The following is a 25044-nucleotide window of genomic DNA, read 5'->3' on the forward strand; positions in this document are numbered from 1 at the left end:
AAGATGAAATAGAAATAAAAAAATTACTCAAAATGTTAAAATAAAAATAAATTAATTAAAATAAATGAAAATGAAGTCCAGAAGCAGAAAATCCTGTGCGTTGCGAGTCCAAGGCGGAACGTCAGGACAAAGGGACACGCAGAACCATCGGCTCAGAGAGGCTGCACAGATCCACCTGCCCCAGAAAAACCCAGGAACCATCACCTCTTTGTCACTGCCCCCGGGATGGTGACACCAATGCTCCCTGTGCCCCCCACCCGAGCTGGGAACTGCCCTGGGGGAAGGGGCTGTACCTGGGAGCAGGGCACAGGCAGCAGGAATGCAGGCTCATGAATCATTAAGGTTAGAAAAGACCCCCAAGATCCTCAAATCCAACCATGTTCGTCACCAAACCACATCCACGCTTCCAGGGATGGTGATGCCACCTCTCCTGGCCAGCCTGTTCCCATGTCCTCCCCAGCCCAAGCCCCAAAAGGAATTAATTCCTCCATGGATGTACAGGGAAAGCCACAGGGCCCGCTACGGGCAAAAAATAAAATAAAACCAAACCAAACCAACAGAAAATGACTTTACATGGTAGAATAATTCCATTTGCTTTTCCTAGTTCCATTCTGTACATCAGAACACTGCAAGGGTTTTACAAACCAGAAAGGCAAAGGCACCTGAGGAGTGTCTCACACTCACACTCACACTCACCACATCCATCCACGGGAGGATTTGGGTGGTTTGAGGGCCCTGGGAGCATTTTGGGGCAGCCAGGATCCCCCTTTGGCTCTCAAATCTTTGGAAAGAAGGGAAGCACCCTCCCACCACTGAAGGGCTGAGAAAACCCAAACCAAACAGATTTAATGAAAGAAGAGAAAACAGCTTAAAAATTGTTTTGATTTTTGATTATTTTTTTTTTTAGCTTTGGTGAACACACACTTTGTTACCCTCTTCTGCCAAACCCATTCCCAGACAAAGCTGATTTTTTTTTTCCCTTGTGTTTGTTTCCATCCATCCCATATTACTGATCAGACTGATGGATTTGGTCCTATTCACAGAATAAAATTCTTCATCCCCCTCAGCAAAAGGAGACTTTTCCCCCTCCCCATGGGGAGCTGCCCATCACCACCATGGGTGACTGACAGAAGCCCCAGTGCTGCCCACAGCTTCCCTGGAACCTGGCCTGGAATAAACGGCCTCGGTAGCTTTCAGAGAGATTTATAGGGAATTCTTTTAGGTATTATTTTAATTTGCCCTAATACTCACTGTTTATTTTTTTTTTTATTGAAATAATTCTTAAAATCATGAGATCTTGAATGGTTTGGGTTGGAAGGGACCTTAGAGCTCACCTCATTCCAACCCCTTGCCATGAGGCAGGGACATTTTTTCACTAGACCAGGTTGCTCCAAGCCATATTCCCTGAATGTTTCCAGAAATGGGACATCCACAGCTACACTGGGCAGCCTCCTAAATCTTGCTTCTCTGTTCAGAGCTGAGGACATGGACATGCTCTCACCACCACACCAGTGAGGCAAAGCCTTGATCTCTCCCACATGGAAGAATTCAAGGATGTGTTCACACAAACAACTAATTTGTCACTTTCCTCTCAAGTCTAAGCAACACTTTTCATTTTCACTGAAAACCAGCATTAAAATAAGCCTGTGTCTGACACACTGGCCTGAGGATGGAGCCTCCTGGGAACTGCTTTTTGGACCCTTTGCTGAGTCGGTGGAAACAGCTAATGCAGTAGAGAAGGGGGAGGTGGGAAGGTGCAATTAATTAATCCCAAACTCCCCCACAATCTGACTGACCAATTAATTAACCAGCTTCCAGGGACTCTGTGCGTGCTTCCTGCCCACGTTTTCCAGCAGGGCAGTGCTGGTCAGAGGCTGTAGCCCAGCTCTGCTTTTGACTGGCCCGTTTTCTCATACAACTTCAAACCTACTGAGGGAAGGAATCTGCTTCCAGCTGCCCTCCCCTGCTGCAGCTGCACTTTCCCAGTCTGGGGCTCCATTATCCTGCAGCTGCTCCCCTGGGCACCACCACAGAAGTGATGCTCCCCTTCCCTGTACCCGGGGATGGCCCATAAGGAACAGAGGAGGGGTGCCCAGAGGAGAACACACCCAGATTCACAGGCATCAGCACTCTCTGCCTAATTTTAGGCACTCTCTTGGGTTTCACAGAGATGCACTGGGCTCTCCCTGTAGCTCCACTTCCAGAACACCATGGCATTCCTCCAGCGCAGCAGCGCGGACACGGCTCAGCAGAACTGTGGCTGTGAGCAGAGCCCTCCTTGCTGAGATTCCCTTCAGCTCCCACCTGAATCCTGATTTAAACATCACCACCATCACTTACCCATCCCTCAGCCCACGGCAGGGGTCCCGGGCATCCGTCCGCGGGTGTACCCAGCAGAGACCTCCTGCACCCCGAGAAGACCCCCTGCTTCCCAGACTCACACACACACACACACACAGACGAGCCAAGGCAAAGTCAACACGGCTGCTGCATCCTCACACCAGATCCGAGCCGAGCATCACTCCTTGATTGTAACCGCGTAAGGCACAGGACAGTGTGAAACGCCGCCCCGCCGGCTGCTCCAGCGGGGTCGGTCCCCTTGTGAACGGGGACGCCCGGGTCCCCCCGACTCTGTGGTCTGAGGATCATCTCCTCCGGCTTGGCTGAAGGCCCTGTCTGTCCCTCTGCGAAAGGTGGTGATGGCCACTGGGCATCCCATTCCCCCACCGGTCCTGGGGATGCCGCCAGCACCGCCGCCGTGCTGAGGGGACATTTCCCCCTTGCTGGGGGGACATTTCCCGCTTGCCACACGTCCCCCAAGAGAGCAGTTACTTGGTGAGGGGGCACGACCCCGGTACCGCTGGCAGCAGGGAGGTTCCGCGGTCCAGCCACCCGCAGCACAGGCCGGGAAATCCCTCGCTCTGGATCCCCCACAGTCCCGAGCGCAGCTTGAAAATCCATCAAGGCGGCGGGGCCGAGGCAGCAGCGAGCGGGAAGGGACTGTCCGGACAGCCCCGCTGAGGGCCGAGCTCCCGCCGGCGCTTCCCGGCCCCGCTGCCGGCGCTCAGAGCCCGCAGTTGACAAAAGGGTGTCTCAGCAGGTCCTCGGCCGTCGGCCTCCGCTTCTCCTCCACGAAGATCTGCTTGAGGAAGTTGCGGCAGGAGCTGGAGACGCTGTCGGGGAGCTGGGGGTTGGTTGGCTGCGTGGCGATTTTAAAAATCGCCGCCATGGCCTCGAACTCTGCCCAGGGCGGCTTCTCGGTTAGCATCTCCACCACGGTGCAGGCCACGCTCCTGCAACAAGGCCGAGCACAGCGTGAGGGCTGGCCGGGTTAGACTGCAGCTCCAGTCTAACCAGATCTGGGACTGCGCCCGCCTAAAGGGAGCCAACCTGCAGGAGATGGGCACATCCCCCTGGAATGTCTGGTCCCCTGAAGCTCCCTGGTCACACAGGTCCTTGGCACGCAGCTTGGAGTGGATGCATGAGCCTTGCCTTAAAGCTGGTGGCTTTTCTGCCCACTTTAACTGGCAGGTACTAAGTTTCATAAAAGCTCAGGAAAACACTAAGTTAACTGGCAGATACCAAGTCTCATAAAAGCTCACTGGAGCATCCCCTGAAGGGAGACCCATGCACAGCTTCAGACAGCATCATTTCAGCAATGGCATGTGGTTCCCGGGGAAGCTGAGCCAGAATGGAACATGTTTGCCTACATCCAACTTCATCTCTGAGGTGTGCCTCAGAAGGGACAGGTGGGATGAGCAGCAAAGAGCCTGAGAGATTCCCCATGGCTTGCTCAAGAATCCTGGTCTCAGCAGAGATACTCTGCCACTACTAGTCATGAATGATCCTAAAAAAAATTAAACCTATCCTATTGATCCTAAACAATTAAAAAATTAAACATTTGCCTCCCATCAGCCAGTGCAGCTGCCAGAGTATCTCCATGTGGGGTACAAGGACACCTGCTAAGGACTTTCTAGGTTTTCCCACCCAATTAGGGTTCTCTTGGAAGGATTATTTTTTGTTGACCCTCTTTGCTTGGGCACCCAGAGAAAGCACACTGGGAAGACATTGCTTCCTCCTCATACTGGGAAGATTAGTGTCATCCCAACTCCTCCAGGTTCCATCTGTCATCCTCCATAGATCAAAACATCCACAAGCAGCCAACGATTTTAGTTGTCTTTGTGCCTGAGCCACATGTAAACATCCAGCAGCAGATTTGGGAAGGCCACTGGAGATCCCCTGAGCCTCTGAGCTTAGTGAAACCAAAATTAGGGCCAACAAAACTCAACAGGTCTTTCAGTGAGCTTTGTTATCAACCTGCTCTTCAGAATCAAAAAGCAGTTATGGGGATGAGCTGGATGTGAGACTCACACAAGGCAAGAGTTTCCAAAAGCAACTTGTGATTCTGAGTGCTCCTGTTATGGGAACTTAGCTGCAACAGGTTTCCTCTGAATATCTGCACAGTTGATCCTAACACATATCTCCTATTTTCCATCCTTTGCACTGCTTCCAGCTACTAGCTATACCTGTTGCTCCCATTACAGCTCCCCAAAAGGATTGATTTAAGTAGCAGTGGTGGGGTTTTTACTGCGTTCCTTACCACACATCAGCTTTCCTTCCATAGCCCTCTCCACTGATAACCTCTGGGCTCATCCAGTATGGTGTTCCCGTGACAGATTTAATCCCAGTCCCAGACATGCAGATGGTCTGGATGCGTTTGCTGGCCCCAAAATCTCCGAGTTTCACATTTCCAGCAGAATCTCTCAGAATATTGGCACCTGGGGTGAGAAGAAAAGACAAGACCCCCAAGAAATTAAGCAGGAGCCTGAAGTGGCTACAGTGAGGAGAGCAGGAAGGGCACAAGGAAAGAGCCAGGCAGGAGGGAGCCCAAAGGGCTCTGGTGGGGCTGGACTCAGCATAATTTCAAACCCTTCTCTCCTAAGGCAGCTGCTCTCCAAGAGGGTTGACTCCCACCAGCATCCCCTCATTCAGCAGGTTTCCCAAAAATGAGCAGTGCATGGGGGCCAACAGATTATTCTGCCCACCCACAGACAGAAGAAAGCAGCATCAGACTTCTCCAAATGCTTCTCAGTTCTTGGCTATGTTACACCAGATTTTCAGATGTGTAAGGGCAGGCAGCAATAATCCCTTGAGAGACAAAACAGCCCAGGATTTTGGTTTCAGCTGCTTGCCCAAGATTTTCATGGTTCAATCTGGTGAAGGGCAGGGGCAAAAACACTTCAAAGAGCAGATCCCAGCACTATGCTGTGCACAAGGATTTGCACTGGGGCAGGGGGAGGCTGAGCTGAAGCCTCTCTATTATCCACTCACCTTTAATATCCCTGTGGACAATCATATTGCTGTGTAGGTAGAAGACTCCCTGCAGGATCTGCCTGGTGTACTTCCGTGTGACATTCTCAGTCAGAGCACCGTAAGCTTTTAGCTGGTCCTTTATTGAGCCCTGTAAGGACCAGAGAAACCATCACATCACAGCAACTTCTTAAACCTTCCTGAACACTCTGTCTTCTTCAAAAAAATCCCCAGACCCTATTTGTAGAAACAGCAGAAATCCACTGAGTGCTGAACAGAGCCAAGACTTGTCCTCGTGTCCCAGATCCCTGGGGAGATGGAGCTGTGGTTTGGTGCCTGGCACAGCTTCCTCCTGCCAACACCACAGACCTTTTTCCCCCTCTAGTGGTTGCAGGGGAGTCACTGGCAGCTCACTGAGAAGGACCAAACTGATGAGGAATTACAACTCAAATGAGAAGATCAACTCGATTAATTAGATTCATAGAATCTTAAGGTTGGAAAAAGCTTCTGAGACCATCCATTCCAATCATTAACCCAGCACTGCAAGGTCCACCACTAAACCATGTGTTCTGAGCATTTCCAGCAATGGTGATTTCACCACTTCCCTGGGCAGCCAATTCCGATGCTTGACGACCCTTTCAGTGAAGAAATTGTTCCTAGCACCCAATCTAAATCTCTGCTGGTGCAACTTGAGGCCATTTCCTCTTTTCCTACCACTTGTTACCTGTGAGAAAAGACCAACTCCCACCTGTCTAGAGTCTCCTTCCAGGGAGTTGTAGAGAGCCAGTTCTTTAGGGCCAAGATAATGAGTCACTCTTTGAATGCCTCCTCCCAAAACTTTGCACAGCAAGGAACACCTACAGCCATGAGGGACAACCAGCCCCAAAAGAGACTGCACCAAGACCACCAAGAGAAGATAATTTGCAAGTCCTTGAATTTCTGACCCAAGCATGCAGGCTCAAACTAGTTTGATGGTATTGGTCAAAGAGGAAAGGGAGCAGGGCTGCAGACATTTATCATCTGCAGCAGGTTGATCCCCTTGGTTTTAGCTGTATTTTTGGGCCACTTGGAAATGGATGTGTCTCACTGTGCCAGAGCTGGGTTTTACCAGGGATGAACAAGAGGCAGATTTGGGGTTCACACTCAGCTCTACCTCCAGTATTCAGGTTAGCTGGGAAGTGGGAGGGGAAACTCATCCTGTTTCTGCCTGTCCTGCAGCTCTGGGGTTGGTCCAAGATTGCCAGTCCTGTTCTGGGAACAGTGGCTGCTCTGCTCCAAGCCAGCCCATCACACTGTATTAGCTTTTCCACATCCACCCATCTCTGCTATTGCTCTGCCCAGCTACTGTTTTGGCTTCTTTTGAGGCTGGTGGTGATCCTGTGGATGAGTTTCTCCTTTTCCTTTCTCAGCACTGCTGAAGCAACCTGAGATGCTCTAAATGACCCCCTCAATATAACCTGTATGCAGGCTACGTTCTCTCACCACAACCAAAACAGATTTCTTATCCTGCCCTCCCTCACCCTGATGAGGGTATATCAAACAAGAAGAGGAAACTGGTTCTTTGAGGACTGTGGTCAAATGGAACATTCTGTTTTCCAAGCATAATTTAAAAAACAATTTATGGGCAGGACAGAAACTGCAGAGTCAGTTATTAACTGAGGGCCATTAAAAGAATGGCAGCCTCAGGGTGCACCCAAACTTGGCCCTGTGAATATTTTGCCAAGCTGACTGTCTTAAAGTGGAAGCTTGGCCAGACCCAGCTTTGCAGAGCTGCTGTCCTGCAAGGTTTGGGAACTCCCTCACTTCCACTGCCCTTGGAAACCAGAGCCCCAAGCTGCTTTTGTCAGACAAGCTGTTGTTGCAGCAGCAAAGTCAATCTGTATTTGGTCAGAGCTCAGCTTTATCATTTAAAAAAACAAACATTGAATTTCCAGCCCTGCTGGACACTGCCCCAGCATCAAATGCTGGTTTCCTGGCTGCTAACAAACACCAGCACACTGTGGAATAAGCTGCAAGGGGACTGCAGGAATTCCTGGGATTTACTCCTCTGGGTCCACGCCTTGTGGAGGGCCTGAAGGCAAGATGCCCACAGGGAGAGAGGGAAGACAGGGCTTGGAAGGGATTCAGAGGCTTGCAAGTCCACCTGAATCACTCACATGCAAGATGCATTCAGAGAGCCTCTAGCACATTTACTTAACTACTAAAATTTTTTGCAACCAAATGACTTAATTGTCCCTTCTGACCTTACAAATCTCTGTGTAAACAAGGGTTTATTCTCCCACACTCTGGGGAACAAATCCAGCTGGACAGAAGGGACTTAGGAGAACACATCCTCCAGCAATGTACACAGCATTATGCTGTTTTACACCATCAGTCTAATGGCTGATGTAATTCACAAGCTCCCAAACACAAAGAGAGGCTCAACTCACCCATGCACATTCTCCAGCCCCTGCTTAAACTCCCTCAAAGCATTCTGATCTTTTTCCCCATGACTATTTCATCCTATATCAGCAAAGCCACAAACTGCAGCCACTCCTGCACAAGAGGATAATGCTGCCCACAAAAAGCTCTGTCCTCAACAACAGATTCTAAGTGAATACCACTGTTTTTAGTACACACGTGCTGAAAGCCACAAATAATTGGTGACAGCTGTGGGTGGACAGTTGTACTATTAGCCTGTCCTGCAGGGAGTTGCAGTAAATACTTAAGGATGGGCTCAGGCCACAGTGTTTGGAGCAGGATCTGGATCATGTCCCACATTCACCAGGCTCAGATTCCAGACTGTGCACACACCCTGCTCCAGGACTCAAACCTAAAACCTGCCTGCAAGGCTTTTATTTTCACCCAATGCTTGTTGAGGGGCTTCACCATGACATCTGAGTCACATCCTAAGCTCTCCCAAGCTTTAGGGATGCATCCACTGCTTTGGTTTGGTTCATCAGCCATAAAACAGCTCAGCTGGACAGACACAAATTTCACCAAAGTCCAGGAAACTCCAAATCTGTTTTTGCCACTCAGGACAATGTTTAGCAGGAAGCACACTTACCCCTGGCATGTATTCCACAAAGATGGACAGTTTCTTCTCCTCAGGATCCCGCAGACATCCATAGTACTGCACAATCCTGTCATGACGGAGAGTCTTCAACAGCTGAATCTCACATTCTAAAGCATTCACCTCCTGTAACAAACCACAAGGCTTCCTGATGAAGGGAAAGATGGTGTCTTTGGGAACATGATAGAAATACTGCTCCGTGCTGAGCACAGTTTTTGTAGCAGCTGTGAAGCTCCCAAGAAGCCACTGGCCACATGAGGCTCAGAAATGAGGAGCACTGCCCTAAGGGAAAGGCAAGGAAAAAGACAGGGCTTGGCTTTGAGACAGGCTTACTACTTCTTCTTCTTCTTCTTCTTCTTCTTCTTATTGTTATTGTTGTTGTTGTTACTATTATTATTAATTGTGTTTAAGGAGTTTTTCTGGAAAGATTTCAAGAAAGTCACTGAGCAGAATGGGAGAAGGTGAAGGGAGCAAGAAGGACAAAACTAAGGAAGATCAGACAGACCTGCAAGAGATGATACCTGACACAGAGCAGGCCAGTGTAACCAAGGAACTGGGGGGCACAGAAGTCACCAGAGCACTGTGACTGGTGCCACAAGCCATTCAGGACTACTCCAGAGAGGGGAAACTACACCCTGTCTCCACACACAGGCTCCCAGGGACATGGACACCTCTACCCCCAGCCCACAGCTCCCCAGGGTGCTGCAGAACAGCCCTGGCCTTGTACTCACCTTACTTGTCTCCTGGCTGTCAGGGTCGAAAGGCACCTGCTTCACTGACAGCTCCCTCCCAGTGTCAGCATCATAGCAGAGATAAACTTCCCCAAAAGCTCCTCTTCCCAGCAGCTTCCCCAGCCTCCAGTTCACAGGTGCCTGCAGGGCTACAGGAGAGAGGAGAGGGTTGAGAGAAGAGCACAGCAGGGAGATTTTAGCATCAGGGTCCACCTGACCCTACAGGGCAGACAGTGAGTCTCTCTCTCCCAGGGGCACCAGGACAAACCAGTTTTAACTACACTGGTGCTATTGGTGTGGGGGGAATGTCTCCCAGTCTGCATGAGCATAAAGCAGAAACAAATCCCAGGAAAGTCCTATTTCATTAAGAGTCTTTCCTCTTTTAGCCAACATTGGAATTTCCCTTCTGCTGTGGGAGTGTTTAGCAGAATACAGGAGGGCTGAGCAGCAACCCAGGCAGGGACCAGTGAGGAGTTTTATCTCACTGGTCATTTCTAGGATGCTATCCATCACTGAACAGGCCCAAAATGCACCAGCTTCTATAACATGGGCAGTCTTGCAATAGCAGAGGAGCCTGCAAGACCATCTTTGGGTCCTGAGGTGACAGCAATGCAAGACAAAGAACAGAAACTCTGGATGCATTTGCTCCCACATCCCAAGTTTTCTGGGAAGCTGACACACCCACATGGACAGTCCAACACACAAGCAAGATGAACACCAGCTGACCCCACACAGCTCCCAGCCAAAGGCCAGGCTAAGGCACAGAGTGCTGTACTAAACCTTGCTCATGACACAGAAGCTGGTGCAGTGCGCCCATGGTGGAGGTGCAAAGTTTACCCATGGCTGGCTTAGCTGATGCCCAGTAACTCAGAAGGTCACAATAATTCAATTTTGTGCCAAATCCCAGCTCTGCTGAGACCTCGGGCACTCGGGGCTTTGGTTCACTCACAGTTCCTGGTTTTTGTAGGGGAGGTGCTGAAGGCCTGCAGACCCTTTTCAAAATTGTTCCAACACTTGGGCCTGTACTCATCATACTGCAAGGTGCTGAGCTTGCTGTCCCCAGTAAAGCTCTTGGTTCTGCTGGAAGGGACGAGCTGAAACAGGTTCTCCTGTGGGAAGTAACTCCTGGGGAAAGTCCTCCGGCCTGCAGAGGGAAAAAGGTAAAATTACAGCCAAAACACATACACCAGCTTAGATCCACCTGTCACCACCTTCTCACATCACTACCCAGATCCTCACCTCTTCAAATTAAGCAAAGCAAGTGTAACGAAACTGAAGCAAAGGCCTGTGAAGACTTTAAATTCAATTTAAGAGTTGATAACAGCAGGCATTACATCTAATGTAGATGTTTCCAGAGGGGTTTGCAACAGTTTAATTACATCAGGGGGTTGGTTGGTTGTTAATCACAATTAAACACTGAACAAGCAGAGATTTACATTGAAAATTATCCCTGCCATCCCCTAAGTCCACATGCAAATGACCACACAGCAGGGCCAGACCTGCTTTCACAGGGGTGGCAGTGAGAGATGAAGCTCATTCTGGAAATCTCAATATGCTCTCTGCACGTCCTCAGTACATTTTTCCCAAGGGAATTTTTGCCTCCCACTGCTTGCAGTCTCATACAGTGAAAGAATGAGCAGGAAAAAGGTGATGGAGTTGGCCCCAAAGCTCAGAGCTCGCCAGCTTAAAACAGAGAAGCAAACAGATACTGCTGTCCTGAAATTGCTTGGGGATTTCCTATGGCTCAGTGAGAAACCTGCTGTAAAGGTCACAAAAATCATCCTCAAAAGCAAGCAATTTAGGGGAATAGAAAGGTTGATACTGCCAGGGATGAGAAATGCCAATCATCCCCATGGCTAAATTAAAGCAGGAGGTGTAAGCAGAGGGCAGGCTCAGCACTTCCCAAGAGCAGAGCCACAAGGTTTCACAGAGAACACCCTTCTGAATGCACAAGTGAATCCCAAAGCACTTGGTGGCTCTCCCTTTATCAGAAACCTCTCCTTCCCATGTGGTTCCAGTCCCTGGCACTGTCACAAGCCATCAAGGACAGATCACCTTCCTCCCCAAGCCCCCATCACGTCCTTACCATCGCTGTAGTCCTTGCGACTTTGGGAGAGATGGTACTGCCTTGGGAAGGTCCCACCTTTCCCAAACCTCTCACAGAATGGGATGTCAAAATCTGCCAGGAGGGAAGAAGACACAGATACTTCTGAGATCAGCTCAGTATCAAATGCCCAGAGTGTTTCTTATAGAAAACACTGAGTTAGAGGCAAGAAGGAGGTGACAAGGTGCTCATTTACACAACCTTACATACCCCAGGGCTCCCTGTGAAATCTGCCCACACTCACAAACTCTTTGGTGGAAAATCAGGGTTAGACACACTGCCCTTAGTGCCCCTAAAGCAGAGGTTTAACTGCTGACTTTATGGACCCTGGCCCACATTGTTCAAGTGCAAGGCAGGGGATTAACACAGATCGTGCTTCGTTTCCAAGGCAGAGCACTAAAACATCTTATTTGCACTTGGAAAATGCAAAAAAATGAAACAGAACTGCTAGGCAGGGTCAGGCCTAGACACATCCACTCCAAAGCCTTTGCCCTGATATCAGCTATTTCCAGGGAAATGTAAAAAAATCCAGCACTTGACTAACACCAGATAATATCTCCCCTCTTTCTTCTCAGATGGACTCCTCCCCTCTGAAAGTCAATTTAAACCTCCAGAGCTCCAAACTTTTATATTTATTTGATTAAATGCTAGAAAGATAGAATATACAGAAGGGATTAAAGACCATCAGAGTTTAGACACTGGATGATGAGAGAGATGGATGGACATGCAAGATAAGGACATTTTTTTTTTTAATAAAAACCCCAGCACAGGAAGCCATTGCTGGTAGCACCAAATAACTTGAGATTAAAATATCTGTCATTCCACCCTCTTCTTTCACCTGCTGTTTTTCCTCCATCCAATTCTAATGACACAGCCCCTTCTGACTGTTTGTTTGTCTTAGCCTGGGGCCAGCAGCCGCTCCTCAGAGGCCATTCCTGGCCTCTGCTGTGCTTCGGTGTGATTGCCAAAAAGAGCACATAATGGCTGAAATATGGTCAGCAAGAGGAGCAACAAGGACAGGGCAAGAGGTTCTCGGTGAGCCACGTGTGAGCAACGGTGCCCAGAGGTGTCTCACAGCAAAGTGCCACGGGGGAAGCATTCAAACCTTCAGCAACGAGGGCTGACTGCAGCTTCATCTCTGCAGCTCAATCTAGAAATCCTGCCTGAGGCCAGCAATGAGTTATCCTGCCACAGGCTGGCTGCCATTTGCTCATTTTTATTAGTGCAAGTCATTACAATATTACAGAGTTTCCATTATTTAACCAGCTGGATGTTTGTAAGTGATTAAGCAGTAACCTATGATCTGTGCAAGCACCAATAGTTTCTCTCACAGCATTTGCACTATTGCAGATTATTATTCATGCAAGTGGAAGAGGTGTAACTCCCTAGAGAGTTGGGGTTTGCTGTGTAGGAAGTGGAGATCCTGAAGGGGAAACTCCCAGATGAGAAAAGAGAGACAAAAGCTGATCCTACGAGGCTGTTCCCAGCTTGTCAGAACCTTGCAGTTGTCTGCAAACACAAAAGCAACACCTTCCACCACAGATCTCTCAATAGCTCTGCTTGCTTGCATCCATCCCCCTCAGGTCCCTAGCTGCCCAGTTTGGACTATTGTTGCTGTCAATTGATTCCCAAACCAGTCTCAAAGGTGTTGCTGCAGAGTCACAAAGGGTTAATGAAGATAAACCCTGCCTGTGTTTGATACTCTGGGCCATTTGATTTTACAGAATATTCATGTTTGATCATTGCAGGGTCAATTCTGAAGGGTTACGCAAGCCATGGAGCTGGTTTGCTTGATTACTTTTAATTACTTTTCATAAAGTGCTATCTCTCTAATAGATTTTATCCAGCATCTGTACAATAGGCTTTTTGTACTTTTCAGCAAATATAAACCACCAAGAGTGCTTACCCATGCAGTCAAGACTGTCTTTGGGATGGCTCTTCCTTCCAGGAACAGGGGTTTGGGGAAAGGGAGGGCTGCAAAGAGATGGGGAAAAAAAAAAGCTTTATTTATTATATCAGAAAGGCTATGGAATTAATAAATAGGGAAAGGACAGGATAAACCACAAGCTGCACTGACCACTGAGCTCCCATCCTCATCCTGCACAAGAATGAAGTTCATGCAGGTTTCTCTCCTGTCCAAAATCCCCTCCCACCTTCCTCTGCACCACCACTGGGAACACGCAGCCTCCCACAGCACCAGGAGGGAGAATGTGGCATTGGTTCCTCAAGGTCTTTAAACTACAGTGAGAGGATGGAAAAGCACTGCAAGGGGATTTTTGCAATCCCAATTTCACCCCAGGCTCTCACAGAGTGAGCTGGGCATGTGGGTTTTATACTCTCTCTTTTAACAATATAGGCACAGAGTAGAAATCAGCTTTGTAAAGTGCTCTGAAATCTACTCCTGTCAAAGCTGATCACTGCTGTGGCAAAGAGGAGTTTGTGGTGCTGTTCCCGACCCTCAGCCTGGTCACTGAGCCTGGTGACTTGCTCTGTCCTCTTGGGCTGATGTCATCCCAAACAACTGGCTGCAAGGCCTCTGCCACCTCTTTGCAGCAAGAGTCCCACTTACTCCTTTTCCTTGGAGTAATACAGCCCTCCTTGTGCCTATTCCAGCTCCTAGACCCATGACTGGACACATCTGCCTGCTTTGGACATGAAATCAGGCCATTCCACCCTCTCACGGAGCTAAAAGCCTAAAGCTCTCCTGTCAGTTCACAGCAGAGTGCTACAAACAGCCCGTGCTCCTTCTGCTGTTCTTCTTGGCACAATCTGTGCAAAAGCAAAGCTGGGCCAGAGAGGTTGGGAACACAAGGAATCTAGCTTCGATACAGCCCTAACAATGAGCAAATACATCACAGGAAATTATTAAAAGCCACAAAAAGGAAATGGACCTTGGTGCTGAGACGGGTCCAAAGCACACGGAGCTGCAAACCCCAAGCACGCCACACAATCAACCCAAGGCAGCCTGCTGGAACACAGCCTTGGGGCTGTATGGAACAGCAACAGCGGAAAAAAATAGACAACCTTTGATGCAGATGGAAAAAAAAATAGACTGCTTCCCAAAAGGACACCGTGTCTTATCCACAGCTCACCCTGCACAGCAGCAAACACAGGGATTCTGTGCACGTGGGAGCTGGGATCCAGCTCAGTGGCAGCAGGCACTGAATCGCAGCCTGGCTTAGTACAACGTGTCCCAGTTGCTTCCTGCTGAGTAGCTAAACTTAGTTACTGCTCATCTGGTGTCCCCAGCACCTTGACTGACACGTCTGTGGCTGCTGGCACTCACAGGGGCTGCTGAGTTTGCCAGTGGTCAGTGGAGAGCAGACAGAGTGCCCAGGGAGGAGGAGGCACGGAGAGGCTGGTGGAATATTGACCTGGTGACTGCAGAGAGCCAGAGGGGAAGGAGGTGCTGGGAGGGTGGTGAAACACTGGAAAAGGTTGCCCAGAGAAATTGTGCATGCCCATCCCTGGAAGAGTTCAAGGCCAGGCTAAATGGAGCATTGAGTAACCTGGACTAGTGGAAGTTGTCCCTTCGCATGGCAGGGGATTGGAACTGGATGATCTTTAAGGCCCCTTCCAACCCAAACCATTGTGTGATTCTGTGAGAATTTTCATCTCAAAAGGCAAAAAAAAAGAAAATCTAGTCATAAAGTTAGGCTGTCCTTGTCCAGCTCAGATTACTGCAATTCAGATCATACCATTGCACAGACAGCTGTGCTAGGGTCTGGTTTTCAGCAACAAAGATAAATTTGCTTTTCTCAGGTGCCTCCTCATCCCAACAGAAACCTCAGGGGTTGCCACCGATCCTGTTGCTCTCCTGCTATGAAGCAGAGGCTGCAGTTCAGCTTGTGAACATGGTGACACACACAACTCACCTGTCCACAGACCTGTCCAGTGACTGACAGCTCCCAGACAGCGAATCATCGGGGCTGATGAAAGCTTCAAGCATCTGACAGAGAAAGAAAAGGGGAAACAATAAAACCATGCACTGTATCTCTCCAAGCTCCAGAACTAGCAGACCTCTGCAGGCTCATCTATTTATGATGCCTTCTCTGCATTATTGTTCTCTCCAGCTGCTATTTGCTGGTAGGAAAACTGAAGCAAAGATCATTAGCACCCTGATGTTCAAAGCGTGCGGAGAAGTCAATGAGATCCAAAGTGCTCAAAGCATTTGTGAGCAATAATAATATTACTACTAAAGGAAAATATGTATCAGGACACAAACGATGTGCCCAAGGCCAAGTGGATATTGTGTACCACAGGCAGGATTGCAGCCCTGGGCTCCTGACTTCCCGAGCTGCCCTGGCACACGAGCCCAGCCTTCCTCTCTGCTGATAAGCGCAGCATCATCAGGGCTTTGGCTGGAAGAACCGGCTTGGCACTCACCAGCTCAGTGAGTCAAAACTGCATTTGTGTTGCTTCCTGGATGAGACATTGTACTGGCCAGGGTTATTTATAGCTGGCTAGTAACAATAGAGGGTTTGTAAGGAGTGGTAAACCCTGGAGCTGTGTGCATTTCCACATGGAGCAGAGCCTGCTCTGGGCCACACTGTGCTGCCAGCAGTGCCATGCTCCCTCCTGGCTGAGGACATTCACTAACCCCTGCTCCACAGCTCACTCCTGGGAAAGCTGAGCAACAAGGGTTCAGCTTAACAAGGTTAAGGTTAACAAGGGTTAAACACCATGTGGAACCAACCTTTGCTGCTTCCCACATCGCTCCTCCTTCCCCAAGGCTCCCTTTCCCCCGGCTGTTCCCATCAGCCCTCCTCAGCCAGTTGTCAGCACATCTTGTGCTGTTTTGGCCAGTCAGTCCCAGCTGCAAAGGGCAATTTCTCTCCTCTTCCTGGTTTGTACCCCAAAACCTCCTTCAAAATGCACTAGGCCAAAGAGGAGCAAGCACTCTGACAGAAGCCACTCTGCACCTCTGCCAGCCATGCCAGGTCTCTTCCAGCAGTTAAAGCTGAAACAGACTCATCTCTCAAAAGCATAAAATTGGGAATTGGAGCATGCTCCATACTCAGCCTCTGTTCATCTGCCAGGCTGGTCTCAAGACCACAGTTACATCACAGGCTTGCACAGGGGCATTCCCCAAAAGGCAGTAAGCTCCAGCTTCTGAGTGGTTTTGCATGAAGCACATATGGAAGCAGCAGTACAAGAACATTCTGCAGGCAAAGCCCATACAGGGAAAAGCATAACTGCTCAATGAGGAAAGACCATAAACCCCAAACCATTCCCCAAACCCCTTTTCCCTGCTTTTAATTCACCAGCAAAGGTCTGTGGGCCACCCACAGAGTGATGCTGGGGAAAAGCAAGGAGAGCATCTGGGAACCTTCATCCAGAGCAGGCTCAGGGCTCTGAATTAACGGAGCTCCACAAACAGCCGGTGGAGCTGAGCTGATTTACACCCAAGGGGGTCACAGGGACCCTCCCCCTGCACACACACTTTGTCTTAATCCTCCCCAACATGTTTTGGAGGCATGTGAAAACAATAGAGAGCCAACTTTTTGCTGCAAGGAGCACACGATACATCTGTACTCTGACGCTGCCAAGACTCACCCGGACTGACTTCTTATTTTATTAATGGCTGTATAATAAACTGTTGAAAACACAACTTTGCCATGGAAACACTGGCACAGCCTGCATGCAAATGTGGAGCCAGTGGGTGCTTTTGGGTGTAGGAAATACATATCTCCCCAGGAACATCCTTGGGGGCCAGCATAGCAGCCTGATGGATTGAGTTTAGTGCCTTCCAGATGTCCCTCCTGCAAACTTGGTGCTGTGTTTCCAAGAGTTTTGTAAGAATGGTGTGCTCAGACAGCCCAGCTGACTTCACAGGATCTCTACTAAACTCTTCAGAGCTACAGATTGAGCAGGAATGCAAATGGAGAGGGAAGTGTAAGGTGGCCCCTTGACACTGCAGGGTTTCGCTCACCGTGGGTACCAAATTGACTGGAGGATGAGGTACTGCTCAGCACTGAGGAACTTGCTGCTCTTTCATTACTGAGGGACTGGAATATACACTTTCCTTATTAAGAGAGTTAAGAAAAATATAAATGGGAGAAGGACAGAGACACAAAACCACAGAGGCTTTGGGCAAAGCCAAGAACTGTAACTGGAGCTCAGGCAGAAACACCACATGGGAAGCAGCCAGAGCTGCTGATATCCCCAGGCTGTTGCAATCGCAGGCAATCGGTTGCTTGGCACATTCCCACATGGTCCTGGATCTGGGAATGCTGTGGCCATGAGGGTCTGGCAGCTGGTGTACACATGTGCCCCAGATCTCTGCTGCTCCAGAGCAACCTGAGGTGCCTGGGCACATCTGCCATCCCCACTGGCTCTCAGGGTTCCTGGAAATCAGACTTTCCCAGGCATGTCAAGCCCGGGGGCACCCATTCCTGGAAAAAGCTGGCCTGAGCCCCAGAATGTAACAGTGGGGGCAGCTCTCCCAGCAGAGCCAGCAGAGCTGTCCCGTTCCAGGCAGCCCCCCAGCCCCACTCACGTTCTGGTCCATGGTCTCGGGGATGAACTCGCCCTCGCTGTTGATGCTGGTGTAGGAGCCCTGGCGGGCGATCTGCTGCTGCTCCTCGGGAACGCTGCCCGGCGGCGGGGAGCTGCGGCCGGTGTGCAGGGAGCCTGGCACGGGGACAGACACGGCTCAAGGAGGGCACCCACCAACCCAAACCCTTCCACACGCGCTGTCCCAGGGAGCACAGAGCTCCTGGGTGGCAGCACAGGGCAGTGTAATACGTGACACAGACTCCCAAGGTATTCACAGAAGGCTAATTCACTTTCTTAAGAAAGCCATTGCTTTTTATACCCTAATTCCCTACAGGTGGACTTGATTGGTCCTTTAATTAAAACACCATCACCATTGGCTAATTAAAAAAACACCCTTTGGAAAACGTATCTCCATAACATATCCATCCCTATCTCTACATTCCACATGTTCACAACACCAGGTGCAACAAGTTAAGATAAGAACTGTTTATAATTCTTCTCTCTGAGCTTCTCACAGAACGATGCCTGGGAATGTTGTCTGTTGCTCTCTGTGGCCAGAGAGCTGCTGCCACAGCTGGGTTTGGACTCATGAGGATGGGAATGGAGCTAGAGGTGTGATGCTGTTTATGGGCATCCTCCAAAGCTTTAGCACCAGGGAGCGTTTGTTACTGAGGGACCACACATCATGTAGCTTATGGGCATCCTCCAAAGCTTTAGCACCAGGGAGGGTTTGTTACTGTGGGACCACATATCATGTAGCAGACTTGACCTTCAACACACCCTGGATCCTAAGAGCTGTCACTGTATCCAGGTGTGATGCTAGAAAGGAAAGAGCTCTGGGAGTTCTGCTGTGATACAATCAGTCAGTCTCAAAGCAAACCACGAACCACAAACCCACCTCCCCTTTGACCTCTGGGCATTCCCTCCCTGGAACAGATCACTGCCTTGTCCAGGCATGTGGGAAACAGCCTGGCTGTGCTCAGTACAACATCACTGAAACACTTGGTATATGGCAAAAAAACTTTCACTCAAATACCCTCTTCTCCCCACCTTTCCCTACACAAAAGTAAAGACAAAGGAAAACCAGCCCTCAAACGCAAAAACCCCAGGGCAGGAATGACCTATGGGATCAGTTTGTCCCATTTTTGGCCAAGGGAATTGTCTCCCCTGTCTATAACCCCAGAGCCTCTACCCTGTGCATCCTATGCACAGACAGCAAAGTTTCCACTGGCTCCCTCACAGGGTTTGTTTAGCAGAAGGTGATTTCCATTTTGCACCTGGGATAGAACCCCACAGCTTCTTTAGGAAGATGTTCCATTCCTCCTGTTTTTTCCCCCAAATCCACTCTATCCTTGTGCCTTTTCCAGCTGTAGGGATTGCTGCCCTTGCTTGGCCCAGCTGCAGAGTCTTGGCTCTGCTTGACTGCCTGCAGTCCCTCCCCTCCATCCCTGTGCTGTCATCACTCCAAGGCAAGGAATTGCTGACGGAGATCCGTGTGGATCCGTGCTGGAGCTTCAGCTGGCACCGTGCAACGGGAGCTTCCACACAACACAACAACTTGTTTTCATGCAGACTTCTGAAAAGCACACATCCTTGAGGAGATGGAAAGCACATGGAGATGTGTTTCCTCACATTTTGTATCCATTTTGTGGCACTCCTGCCAGTTCCTGGGTTCATTACCACCATTTGCTAACAACATGCCCAGGGCTGAGCACAAGAGAAAGGTACTGGGAGGGGGCCTACCCCATCATGGAGAGCCAACACTGATCTATCCAACAACACTCCTGCCTCTTCTGCATCACAGTTACTGTGCCAGATGGATCTCTGGAATAAATCCATCTCTGTGATCAACACTACCAACCCGAGTTCCCACCTTTCACTTCAGCAGATACACATCAGGAGCTGTGAATGTTAACAGTGTCACACCAGCATTAAAGATCATTAAATCAGGCCTTTTTGGATTTACACCAAACACACAGATTTGTCTGTCCATGCTACATCTTCCTTCTGATTCCTTGCTTAGATTGTAAAAATAAAAGTCATATGGCTTTGAGTTACATTTTTTTTTTCTTCTTCCTATTTTCTCCTTCACAGATTTCCTGCAGGATAAGAACACAGTGAAAAAACTCCAACTGAAGTAATGCCAAGATCAAGAGAAGAGAAACTCTCGAGTGCTGCAGCACTCATAACGAACTGGCTTTCCACCAGCCCTAAAACAAAACCAGTTGGGAAGTACAGCATCCTCTCTTTGAAGATAAATAAATAAACTTTTAACTGTTGAGCAGTTCAGGCACCCTGAATAAATCACTGCATCAGCATCACCTCGTTTGCTTAGCAGATGCCAATGTGGAATGCAGCACAAGGACATTCGGGTGGCTCTTGCCCCAAAAAGCTGCTGGAGGATTTAGTGAGGTGTAACTGCTGTATCCTAGCTCTGCTGAGCATTTCTGTTACTACTGATCCCTTTGCTATCCAGAAACCCTTTGACTATGATTTTACAAAGATCTGTACATGCCCTGCTTGATCTGAACCCAGGGAGTTAAACCAGATTTATCACAAGCACAAAGACTTCCCATGATCTCCCATCACCTGTAACAACTACTCCCAGCCATAGATCAGCTGTCTTTGACCTTCCAGAGTCACATTTCCTGGCAAAAACTTTAAAAGGGAATAAGACACCAGCTATTTCCCAGCAGGTAAGGAAATTAAACAAAGTGCTTAGGCTTTTGCATGCTTGGAAACTGCTGGAGTGAAGCAGATCCCTTTTCAGCTAGGCTGTTTGGGTAGAAGTGCTGCCCAAAGTCATTTCTGCAGCTTCACACCTCCAGGAGCACTGGTTGCTGCTGCTTTGCATCCATGCATGTTCCTCCACCTGGGAGAAACACGGAAAGGTGCTGGGAGCAGAGCTCTGGAGCTCAGGGTTGATTCCCCACTCCAACCCTATGCTGCTCTGGTAACAAAACCTCAGGCAATCCCAGTGCTGCTGGAGCAGGGGAGGAATGGAAAACAGGGCCCAAAGAAAGAGAGCAACAGTGGTACTTCATGGCAGGCTTAATTCATAGTGGGGAAAACACATTGGATATGCTGGATAATGCTGATGAATCCACCAGAGGAAGAAACAGACAGAAAAGGCCAGATGTGCCCATTTGACAAGTCACAGATGCTCCTCACCCTTGACCTAATACTCAAGAAACAGCAGCAGCACCAGACAGGGAGAGGAGGCCCCCAGGGAACTGTCCTGGGGTCTGTGGGACAACATGTCAGCTCCAGTGGGGATGGGGCAGGCTGTGAGGCACTTCTGTGCAGGCAGAGTGCTGGTCAGATCTCAGCAGCTCTGTCTGGGATTCCTGAACTCAGAATTGGCCCTGGCTGAGCATCTGACCTCAGGTAGCCTCTGCAGCAAGGTGCTCTGGGGAGGGAGTCCTGCTCCACTTACACACACAAATGTAAAGCCACAGATCTGAGAGGAAAGCACAGCGTGTCCTGAGGACACAGAGCCAGGACAGCACGGAGACTCAGAGTCACTGCTGGCACCCACTGGGGCCTTTCATGTTCCCTTCTGATACTTTATTTAAGAAGTGCCTTTCATGCAGTGTGTGCAGGGCTCGTGGTGCTGCACGTACAGGCAGCTCCCCCGTGCCAGGCTTGGCTTCCCTCCGCCCCCGCATTCCCTGGCTTCATCTTCCCCTGCTCTTCCCAAAACTTCACCCACCTACTGACCAGCATCAAGCAGGGAAGAGAAGCCCCTGAACAGCCAGAGCTGGGGAGGGTTTTCTGGCAGCTGCCACCACTCCCAGCTGCAGCCACAGGGAGCCCAGCCCTGGGATGATGTTCCTGAACAAGGGACACGACGTCAGGATGTGCTGCTCCTCTGAGCCCTGGCAGAAACACCAGGCTCAGGACAGGGCTGCACGGGAGAAAGAGAGAAACCTGCTGGAAATTTCTCTCCCTGCTCCGTCACGGGGAGCTGTGAGCAGATGGATCAAATCTCCCTCAATTTCTTCTTTTCCAGTGGGATCCCTACAAGCTTCCCTCCTCTCCTTGCTGATCCTGAGCATGGATTTCTACATTTTGATTTGAGGCATATTTAGGGTACTTTTAAACTAACAAGCAAGACAGAACCTACTTTCTATCTCTAAAGCAGCTGGCATGATGCACATAGATAAATTTTCCTACTCCTCTCAAAACAGAGCAGGTTTCATCCATCCTAACTCCTGCAATACTCCTGGTCTGGAGAGAGCTGGCAGGCACATGAAAACATAGCTCAGCAGCCTGGTTTTCCATGAAAAGAAACCCCAGTAAAATAAAGCTTCTGGTAAATGTTTCTACTGAAATGGTGATGCTGGAATGGGCTGTTAAATAATTTTTTGGATAATGTTCTGAAACATGCATTTCTTCAAAGTAAATAAAAACAATCTGTTATCTGAAAATCCAGAACCCAACAAGTTTTCTTTTTTCAATTCAAGTTCTCTTGCACTTTTGCTGGCCATGAAAAAACTGGAAGGGGATTTCCACTGAAAAACTTTATGGAGGAAAAAAAAAAAAAAAGAAAATATTGACTTTGCATAAGGTTTTTCAGGGACACGGCATGAAGACATTTTCTGCCCAGCAGAAGCAAAAATAGCTAAATCTTCCCCAGAACATCTACCTCCCTTCCAATGTGCTTGTGCCAATTACATACAGTTTTATTATTTTCCACTGCTGTTTACATGGCAGAGTCAGCAGAAAAACATGAGACATCTCAAAAACATGGAGAACATGACCCTGAACTACCTTTTAGTATAAAGGCACTTTAAATTTCCTTTTAAATGTGGTTTCAAGAGAAAAGCTGAACTGAATTAAGATCCTTTTTTGATAGCAACCACTTTGATGACAGCAGAAGGAAAACACTGTGAAATGCCTTGTGACTGCAAGGGAAGAAGAGTTTCTCCTAGAAAATTCCCAGCCTCTTAGGATGCCTTTTGACTATGCACCAAGTTCAGTGAAATCCCCACTGCAGGAAAACAAAACACAGCATCATGACTGTCTGTCTGTCTGTTCCCTGATGCTGGGTTTTATGCTCCATTTGAGATGCTGCTCTCCCTTTCAGCTTGCTGGAGTTTCTGCCCAGCTGCTGGATCACCCAGTTCTGACTCAGGAGGTCAAAAATGCATCTGCTGGACTGTGAGCACCCCCTAAGCAGAGCTGCAGCAGCTTCCTACAGACCCCAGATAACCCACAGAGAGGAGTGACCTTCTGTTGTCATGCTGAGGGCTTGCTGAAACCTCCTGGCAAGACTAGTGGCTTACATGGAAAAAGAAACAGGTATCACTGATGCTTGCTTTTGCCACCTGACCATGTAAAAGTGCCAAGGACTGAGAGTTTGGCACATCAGCTCCTGAAAATCCCAACATTAGCACACTCTGCATCCCACAGCTGGTGCTGCCCACACTCCTCCATTACCTTGATTAAAGCAGCACATTATGTCCATCCCTCCACTCTGCTCTTCAAGCACTCCCTCAAAATCCATTTGTACCTCAGGCTCTCACCCTTGCAGGGCTGATATCTCACCCTTTGTCTGCCTTGCCTTGGCTCAGGGTATCTTAAGGCAGTGACACCTCACAGTCAGTGGTGCAGAGCTGGTCAGGAACCAGCAGCTCCAAGACAGGAAGGACAGGCCAAAGCATGGAAATAGGAGTTGGTAGGAAAGGCTTAACTTTGCAAGAATCCATCTTCCCACTGCTACACAAGGAATCAACCCTGCCCATCATGCTCAGGCTCACACGTCAGTGACAGCTCCCAGTGCCACGGCTCTTTGTTCATTAACAGCCTAACATGTACCAAAAAAACCCAAAAAACAAACAGGGCAGCAGAGAAGTTTTGCTCAAGCACATTTCCTGCTGAGACTCTGTGCTTTATGTGTGCTTTTCATTCAGGGTTATCTAGTGACTGTGCCAAACTCTCAAAAACCATGTGAGCTAGGAAAAAAAAAGATAGAAAAAGATAACCCTGTTACTTCCAAACACCAGGCTCAAGGAGAGCCCTTGCACATGTGCCACCCACCCCTGGCATCAGTGAGAGCTGGGCATGGCTGCACAAGGGCTATGCTGTCTATAGAAAAGAACATTTTCTATACATCTTGTCTGAAATGCAGCAAACCACAGGATTTGTTATCAGCACAGGCTATGAAACAGAGAAGGGGTGAGTCCTTGGAGAAAAACACTCATTTGTTGCACAGAGTTTGGAAGTGTTTACTGCCATATAAGTACAGAGGATCTTTAGAGGATGAAGTATTTCTCCATGTGTATTTCTGAAGGAGGGCCCCACTTTATTCAAGGCTGTCAGTTCTACAGCTGGCAAGTACTTGCATGAAAATGGTAAAGATCTGTAGAAATTACCCTATAACCTGCACCCAGAGACACTGCAGAGAACATTCACTGTGTGAAAAAGTCATTCATCCTGCCTGCAGGCTGGAATATGAATAATTCTGCTCCTGCTACAAAGCCCTACATACTGCTTTACCAGCTCTGCACTCTACAAAATCCTCCAAGGTTCTTCACACAAAAGCTCCTACAGACAGCTGACCAACAGGATTGCAAAAAGCTCAGAGTATTTTAGAAAGCAAGGAAAGCATAAACTCAAGCTCAGGAAACCAAAGAGAAAACAAAACAAGGCTACAAACAAACTCCAGTCCCTGCAGGGCTGCAAGAGGAGATCAGGTGTTTGCCAGCCTGGTTTCAGGGGTTGCAGCACCTACTTCCAGCACCTCTAAGGAAAGGGATGATCCCTCTCTCTGGAATGACACCACTGCACAAATGCCCCTGAGAAACCCCAGAAACAGCTACCACAGATGGCATTTCACCCACAAGAACAGACTGGTGGCACACAGACACCTATTTGGTCTTTATATGGTGAGGCTGGTCCCAGCCCAGGAGCTAAGGAGCCTGAGCCCACTCTGCTACATTATCCTGCCTGAGAAAAGGGGACAGAAACTCAGAGATCAACAGCACATGCTTAAAGGAATAACCAAAGGTCCCAAACAGCCTTGGCTTTCTACAGATTATCCCCCTTCACTTTGATAAAGCTCAGTGGAATCAAATCAATTTTTATCACTGCATTTCCCACCCCCAAGTGACAGCCCTGGTGCCCCATTCTCTTCACTCCTGTGCTCAGAGTGGCTCTGCTCAGCACAGACCTGCAGAGCCTCTCTTCCTCAGGCTGAGGACGAGCACAACTGCACTGAGTCACTCTGGGGGACAGCAGGGTGGCTTTCCAGCCTGTAACACCCACGGGGTTGTGACAAAAGAAGAGGTTTGAGGGTGGTGGCCAGGTGGAAGCAGCAGAAAGCTCCCCAGGGAGAGCTGTGTTGC

At 49.0% G+C, this 25044-nt stretch overlaps 1 protein-coding gene across 4 annotated transcripts in view; it reads right to left on the reverse strand.

Moving 5' to 3' along the window:
- Positions 1–564: 564 nt before the first annotated feature.
- The window catches only part of LOC120510578 (mitogen-activated protein kinase kinase kinase 3-like), a 77146-nt gene continuing 52666 nt past the window's right edge, over positions 565–25044 (reverse strand). For all 4 annotated transcript variants that reach the window (XM_039726521.1, XM_039726519.1, XM_039726520.1 and 1 more), the window contains 10 exons: positions 17697–17830; positions 15073–15146; positions 13104–13171; positions 11180–11272; positions 10043–10237; positions 9094–9242; positions 8357–8488; positions 5332–5461; positions 4601–4778; positions 565–3293 (listed from right to left, as the gene is read on the reverse strand). In XM_039726521.1, coding sequence (XP_039582455.1) covers positions 3065–3293; positions 4601–4778; positions 5332–5461; positions 8357–8488; positions 9094–9242; positions 10043–10237; positions 11180–11272; positions 13104–13171; positions 15073–15146; positions 17697–17830 — 1382 coding nt within the window. In that variant the 3' untranslated portion in view covers positions 565–3064. The remainder of the gene's footprint in view (positions 3294–4600; positions 4779–5331; positions 5462–8356; positions 8489–9093; positions 9243–10042; positions 10238–11179; positions 11273–13103; positions 13172–15072; positions 15147–17696; positions 17831–25044) is intronic.

This window comes from Passer montanus, unplaced genomic scaffold (assembly GCF_014805655.1).
Source record: "Passer montanus isolate IOZ18808 unplaced genomic scaffold, ASM1480565v1 scaffold59, whole genome shotgun sequence".
NCBI classification, from domain to species: domain Eukaryota; kingdom Metazoa; phylum Chordata; class Aves; order Passeriformes; family Passeridae; genus Passer; species Passer montanus.